Source organism: Myotis brandtii, unplaced genomic scaffold (assembly GCF_000412655.1).
Source record: "Myotis brandtii unplaced genomic scaffold, ASM41265v1 scaffold1270, whole genome shotgun sequence".
Lineage (NCBI taxonomy): Eukaryota > Metazoa > Chordata > Mammalia > Chiroptera > Vespertilionidae > Myotis > Myotis brandtii.
In genome coordinates this window covers 739,945-746,716 of record NW_005354465.1, presented here as the reverse complement: position 1 = coordinate 746,716, position 6,772 = coordinate 739,945, and the positions used below count along the sequence as shown (strand labels likewise).

At 58.8% G+C, this 6,772-nt stretch overlaps 1 protein-coding gene across 2 annotated transcripts; it reads right to left on the bottom strand.

Annotated features, from left to right (window-relative positions):
* Window positions 1-1,020: 1,020 nt before the first annotated feature.
* AQP3 (aquaporin 3 (Gill blood group)) lies at window positions 1,021-6,766 on the bottom strand. Of its 2 annotated transcripts, XM_005859541.2 has the most exons (6): window positions 6,645-6,766; window positions 3,643-3,769; window positions 3,159-3,296; window positions 2,706-2,824; window positions 2,141-2,358; window positions 1,021-2,054 (listed from the first exon to the last, which is right to left on the bottom strand). In XM_005859541.2, the coding sequence occupies exons 1-6, from the start codon at window positions 6,750-6,752 to the stop codon at window positions 1,886-1,888; spliced, it is 879 nt and encodes a 292-aa protein (XP_005859603.1). In that variant the 5' UTR covers window positions 6,753-6,766; the 3' UTR covers window positions 1,021-1,885. The 2 variants fall into 2 exon arrangements, with proteins under 2 accessions (XP_005859603.1, XP_014389732.1); XM_014534246.1 differs by lacking the exon at window positions 2,706-2,824.
* Window positions 6,767-6,772: the final 6 nt, after the last annotated feature.

The following is a 6,772-nucleotide window of genomic DNA, read 5'->3' as shown; positions in this document are numbered from 1 at the left end:
TTGGGTTGAGGCCACCTTCCCTTTTATTCTCAGTGAAACTTGAGGATTGGGTGAGGAAGGAGAAGGTGAGAAGGAGCATGTGATCGCCTGCCAGAGCTTCCTGGGCTCAGGTGTGCCAAGCCCTTTGCCTTCCTGTGCAGTCAGGGCACCAGCGTCAGTCAGCCCAACCCCAGTCTTACGGACTCAGATGTGCCTCAGACCGGAGAACTGAAACCGGGGGAGACAAGGGTGTATGCAGCTTGGTCTCTGGGATCGGACCACTGACTGTAGAAGATGATGGAAGCATGGGGATGGCTTCCCGGAGAAGGAGGCATCAGAGCAGATCAGGAGGGTTTTAGTGAGTGGGCAGGTTAGGAAGGCACAGGAGCACACAGAGAAGTCGGATGGATGGAGCGTTGTGAAGGGATGGCTAGGGCCAGGGGCCAGGGCCTGCAGGGCCTGAATGCAGGGGGCGGGGGGTTGGATTATCTCTGGACAGTGGGGAAAGCCATGGAAAGAGGCTCACTTTCAGAGGGGGTTTCAGAACAATCCCCTGGTTGCTGTATGGAGTGACTGGGACAGGCCTGGAGGTAGGGAAGCTGCTAAGGGGCTGTGACCAAGCAATGGCTGGATTTTGGCGGAGCCTGAACAGCTGCCAGCTGCAGAAGACAATATAGGTTCCCGGTCTGATTGGACTCCTCCAGCAACGGAGAGCTCACTATTTCTTGGGTAGCCGCCCTCCCCTCCGGGCAGCTCTGCCTGGGAGGACGCTCTCCCCTAGGCCAGGCTCAGCCCCTCTTCCTAGGCTGATGGGGAGTGCAGGGGTCAGGAAGGGGATGCCATTCACGTGCGGGACTCCCAGGAAGATGGGAGCTTGGGGGAAAGGGTGGCGCCGCTGAGTTCGAGCTGAGAGGAAGGGGCTCTCTGACCTGGCTGCGTGCTCCTGGCTGGGCACGCAGGGTATTTGTGTCCAGATACGCGGACGCTCCTTAGCTGGCCCCAGGAAAACAGCAGGACCAGCAGACAAATGTTGACACAATGGGCAGTTTCAGGCATATATTTTATTGTTGTTGTTGTTTTTTTATAAAAGCAAGAGTACATGTATTGAGTGGAGGATTAAGAGAGTAAAGACCCTATTTAGAGTCTCCAACCCCGCCCCCCTAAAACTAAGACATCTGCTATATATTTTTTTTTTAAAAAAAAGAGCAAATATGAAACTTATGACCTGGACTTCACCCCACTTCTCATGCCTACATTATGACAAAACACGTTATTCAGCTCCTACTTATATACAGTCAAAGGCTCACACCTGGGCTGTGGCCCCCTCCTCCCAGCCCTGCCCATATTCCCATCGTACCATCCCCAAGGCCTCCCCTGAGCCCCTGCTTGGAAAACAGGGCAGTCGCACTCAGAAACATATCTGGACCTCCTCCACCTGCAGCCCCTGAAACATGTAGGCCCCTGACACTTTCCTCACTCACCCCCAACTCCCCCTTAACCCCCTCACCCCCAGCTAAAATCCTTCCACTTGGTCCTAGGCCCTGAATATCTGGGGAAACACACACACACTCACACAAGCACACGCACACACACACACTCACACAAGCACACACACACTCACACAAGCACATGCACGCACACACTCACATACCCGCTGCCCATTCCCTCCCTTGGGGAGACAAAGTTCTGTTGGCCCTACGCTCTGTCCATCACAGTTTAAGGACAGTGGCCTGAAGTCCTATGTGGGCAGGGGCCAGTGGAAAGTCCTGGAGGGACTGTCCAGAGGGGTGGGGGCAGACAAGGAGCTTCTCAGACTGGAGGGAGGTCGTGAGGGGGGCTTCCAGGGAGCAGCCCCTGCACAGTCAGTGGATGCTCCAGGGAGAGGGGCAGGGGTGGCCCTGCCCACTCAGACCTGCTCCTTGTGCTTCACGTGGGCCAGCTTCACATTCTCCTGCTCAGTGGAGGGTGGAGGCTGCTCCAGGTGGCAGCCGATCATGAGCTGGTACACGAAGACTCCCGCAATGGAGCCCAGGAGCGGGGAGACGATGGGCACCCACCACCACTGGCGGCCGGTCCTGGGGGGCAGAATATGGAGTTAGGGGCGGGCGGGGCCAGCAGAGGGAAGGCAGGCTGAGGCTGGCTGGGTGGGGGTGGCACTCACGTGAACACTTCCGAGCCCCAGCCGGCGATGGCGGTGAAGAGGCGGGGGCCGAAGTCCCGGGCAGGGTTGACAGCGTAGCCAGAGTTGAAGCCCATGGAGGTGCCGATGACCAGAACCACCAGGCCCACGGTGAAGGCCTCCAGGCCCCGGGGGACGGGGTTGTTGTAGGGGTCCACAATGGCCAGAACACACACGATGAGGGAGGCTGTGCCGATGAACTGGCGAGCAGGGAGAGCAGGGTGAGGAGGAGCCCCCACCCCACCCTCTGGCCCCGCCTTTGGGCCTCTGGCTTCCCTCCAGCTCTTAGTCTTGTCACCGCCCGCTTTCTCCTCCATAGGACAGTGGTGCTAGGATTTTTTCAGGGGTAAGGATCCTCTGGGGAGCTGGTTAAATATAAAGAGCTGCCATTCTGACTCTGACAGAGGTGTCCCCACACATGGAGGTGTCCCCACACTTTGAGAAACTCTGCTTTAGACAAGGAGTCCTGTCCTCCAGCCAACCCATCAGCAGCCCAGGGCAGCCTGGTCCCCTCCCTGTGTTCCCTTCACATGTCCCCAGCCCATACCTGGTCGAAGAAGCCATTGACCATGTCCAAGTGTCCAGAAGGATAGGTGGCAAAGATGCCAGCTGTGCCGTTGGGGCCCGAGACTATAAGCTGGTTGTCGGCAAAGGCCCAGATTGCATCTGATGACAGGTTAAACCCCAAGTGGGTGAGTGCAGAGGCCTGAGCCCAGTTTCTCCTCTTTGGCTGGACCCACCCTCCCAGGGGTCATGGGTAAGTAGAATCACTGCTGTTTACTCAGGAGCCGGAGGCAGTGAGGTGGGTGGGGTGAGGGCCTGAGACGCTATTGTTGCCCAACTCGTTTATTTCCCCTGTGCCCCGCACCTTGGGCTTGTGCGTGAATGAGTGAGTCATGAGCCGGGGGCCTGGGCAGGCCCCATCTGTCTGTCATGGGAGGGCCTGATGCCAGCAGGTCCCAAGTAGGAGGAGGGGGTAGTGGAGGAGGGTAATGCTTACCATAGTACAGCCCGAAAACGATCCCAGCGCCCAGGAAGGCTCCCAGGGTCTGCGCCAGGGTATAGATGGGCAGCTTGATCCAGGGCTCTCTCGCCAGGAAGCACATGGCAAAGGTCACAGCAGGGTTCAGGTGGGCCCCTGCACAGATGGGAGAGGGGACCTACTGGCCATCGCCTGCCACCGTGGGGAGGCCAGGATTCCACACCACCTTCATGTTCCCCGTCTCTGGCCCGGGGGGAGCCGGGGTGCAGAGAAGGGTTTCTTGTACCAGATGGCGGATTGGATTGTGGGACAGGCCAACTCTGCTAATCTCTGATTCCAAGGTGAGAGTCAGAGTCTAAGTACCAAGTTCCTTCTCCACTCCTCTCTTCCCAGGGCTCAGAGCTCAGGCCACAGCTATGCCCTGCCCTTGGGAATGTCCCCCCACCCCACTCCCCAGTGGGACCCCTTGTGAGAATGTTTTGAGGGTGGAGCAAGGCCTTACCGGAGACCTGGCCAGCGATGAGGATGCCCAGGGTGACGGCAAAGCCAAAGGCCAGGTTGATGGTAAGGAAACCACCATGGGTGCCCCGGCTGAGCACAACCTGGGCCACGGAGCCACAGCCAAACATCTGTGTCAGGAAACAGAAAACGCAGGGAGGGTGAGGCCCGGCTGAGGTGCAGCAACTCTCACTCCAGAGGGAAGGGTGAAGCCAGCGACCTCTGCCTGCCCCATCAGGAGGACGGAGGGCCGGTCCTGGACTTCAACCGAAACCCCTCCTGCTGCAGTTGCACTCTGAGAAGAAGAGAACATGCCCTTCCACCTGCAATATCCCAGCTCTAACATAACAGGTCTCCGTGGAAGCAGAGTCTGCAACTGGGCGCCCTAAAGATGGCTGAACCATCTTCATGGATTTTTCTTGAACCTCAACAGGAGTGGGGTGGAGGGGAACAGTTTTCATCTTAGCAGTTTCTCCCCAGCCCTTCACTCACTCGTCTCCCACCTGCAGGTGCCTCCCTTTTTGCCCCAAAGAAGAGCTAGGTGGTGGTAGTGGTGGTGGTGGTGATGGGGGCGGCACAAAAAAATGGGGAGGGGAAGAGGCCAGAAGTTAGGCTGAATCCACTTCTCCTGAATCTGGGATGTCAGAGCCCCTGCCCATGCCCCTGGCTCCCCTCAGCCCCTCTCAGCACCCTCGCCCTCCTTGACCTGTCCCTGTTCTAGAGCCTCCTCTCTCCACCAGCCCTGACCTCTCTCCCCCAGTGGTCCAGGGCCCCCCTCAGATGTGGAGTTCCTAAAGACAATAAGTGGCTCCTCTCACTAGCCCTAGTCCAGGCCCCTGGGCAGTGGAAGTGGGGAGATTAGTTCTAAGCTCTCTGCCAGGGATGGGGGGATTCAAGAGGACTAAAGTCCTACAAGAACAGAATGTACTGTTTCCCTTGTTCAAATGTATAAATGCTTCTGCGCCGGTTGTAAAGGGCTGTTGCCCTGAGCCCCCAGAGTATCCCCCAAAGCTGCTCCAGCCCCTGCCCAGGTCTCCTCTCTCACCTTCCCATAACTAAAGGTTTGCTATCTACCCAGCAGGCAATTTCCAAGGCCCGTGCTAAGGGTCCCTGTCAATTCTGATGGGTCAGTGTCCTGTGGACTGGGTTGTTAGGCATTCTCATTATCATCCCTCAGAAAGATCAAGAGATAGTGGAGAAGCCAGCGGCAAAGGTGACGCAGGACAAAGGTGTACAGGCAGGTGCGAGCAAAGATCAGAGGTGGTGAGTATGTGGGGGTAGGAGGAGTGACGGGCACGTGTGGGTCTGGGGAACCCTGCTGCGCTTGGCAGGCTCTGGTCTCAGTTCCTTGCCCGCCTGAAGGCCAAACCTGGCTCCATCCCAGGAGGCCTTGGAGTGAGAAGCCGTCAGAGCCAGTTCTACCACCTTGGGGCTAATCTTCCTCTTCCTCAGCCTTCTTCTCCCCAGTGCCCCTCCCTTACTAGGTACCCCAGAGAAACGGGCTCTCCTGGCCCTAAAGCCAATTCTGATTCCACTACTGCAGGCTCTAGGCCCCCAACCCTCAGAGGTATACGCAGGCAAGCTCTCCCCCACCTCTCGGGGGGTCTCCCAAGCCTGGCTCTCTCTCTTCAGGCTGCCCTTGAGGTGCTGCCTTTCACTGACACCCAATGCCTCGCACTCACCTGAGCCTGAAACCCTCCTTCCTGGGCTCAGCACTAGGCCTGCCTGCTCCTTTGTGGGGGCAGTGAACTGAGACTTGGGAGGGGACAGGGCGGCCCCTCCGTGAATGTGGAAAGCAACGTCCCCTGTCCTGGCTGCTCTCAAACGGGGACAGGGAGTGGGGGACTCAGGGCTCTGGGACGGGAGAATGACGAGCACCTGCCCCACTCCTGTCTTGGCACAGGGGAGGGAGGAACGGGGATGACTGGTAGGGCCACTCGTCTTGTGAGGGGCTGTGGAGAAAGTGCCCCCTGGTTTCCTTACCCCCACCCCCTTCCTGTTTCCAGAGGTGAGTCTCAGCTCTCCTCTTCCCACGGTGCCAGTTCCATCACCGCCACCCATTGGGGTGGGCCACGCCAGCCCTCCCTGCCTCTGGTTAAGCTTCCAAGTCGGCAGAGGGCTGGCAGGTCTGCAGGACCTGGGGCTGGGGCAGGAATGGGGTGCCCTACCCACTACAATGGAGCAACTCAACCCAGAAGTAACCAACGGGGAAAACAGAGGTAACCACCACAGGAGCGGCTGAAAATCAGAAACTGGGACAGGAAATGGGGACTCTAACCGCTGTGTCTGCCAGACCCAAAAAATGCAAACAGTCACCCAGGAACAACCCAGGGACGAAACTGGTGTAACCAGGGAGTAACTGGGTCTGGTGAGTAACCAGGCAGGGGATGTGTCCACTCGAGAACCCACAGAGTAGCTCAGAGCCTGGGTAACTGGCAGGGTCTGGGAGTGGCTCAGCAGGAGGGGAGCCCCTTCAGGGACACCACTTCCTCTGCGCCTGGGCCCCACGCCTTCCACAGCCTCCTATCGGCAGGATCCTGCTTTCCTCTGGCTCTGCTGTTTGCACCCTGTGGGCCTCCGCCCTCTGCCCCAACCCGTGGCAAACTGTCCTCATGGGAACTTTTGGACTTTCTGAGGCTTAATTATTCATTAGGGGCCAGGTATCAGACGCCAACTAACCTAATAGGGGCCCATCTGCCTCTGCCCCCACTGCGTCCTGGGCTGGGACGCTGAGAACTTGGGGAGCCATGGGAGCCTGGAGAAAGGGCTGGAGGTCCCAGAGGGCAGGGGTGGCCGCGGCCGGCCTGTGGGCTGGGTCACTGGGGAGTGACAGCCCTAGGAGATGGGGTGAAAGCCAGGCGGGGAGAGCACTCTGGGAGGGATCAAGGGGGGGATCAGAGCTGGGAGAAGGGTCAGGGCTGTCTTGAGAAGCACAGCGCTCCGTTGCACAGGGTTAGGGCGGGTAGGGGCGGGGGCAGAGGGGATTCCCTCGGTCCCCCCACTCACCACGAGGATGAGGGTTCCCAGGCACTCAGCCAGCGCCTGGCGCAGCAGCCGGTAGCGGATGTGGAGCATCTCCCCGCAGCGGTTCACCAGCTCCTTCTGTCGACCCATGTCGGGGCAGGCGGGCGGGC

Bases quoted from the DNA above. Each gene is read 5' to 3' on its own strand.
- AQP3 (XM_005859541.2), bottom strand. From the start codon at position 6,752: ATGGGTCGACAGAAGGAGCTGGTGAACCGCTGCGGGGAGATGCTCCAC. The intron at 3,297-3,642 runs GTAAGGCCTTGC...CCATCTGTGCAG, and splicing joins CATCGCTGGCCAGGTCTCCG to GGGCCCACCTGAACCCTGCT. The intron at 2,825-3,158 runs GTAAGCATTACC...ACCTGTCATCAG, and splicing joins CGTTTTCGGGCTGTACTATG to ATGCAATCTGGGCCTTTGCC.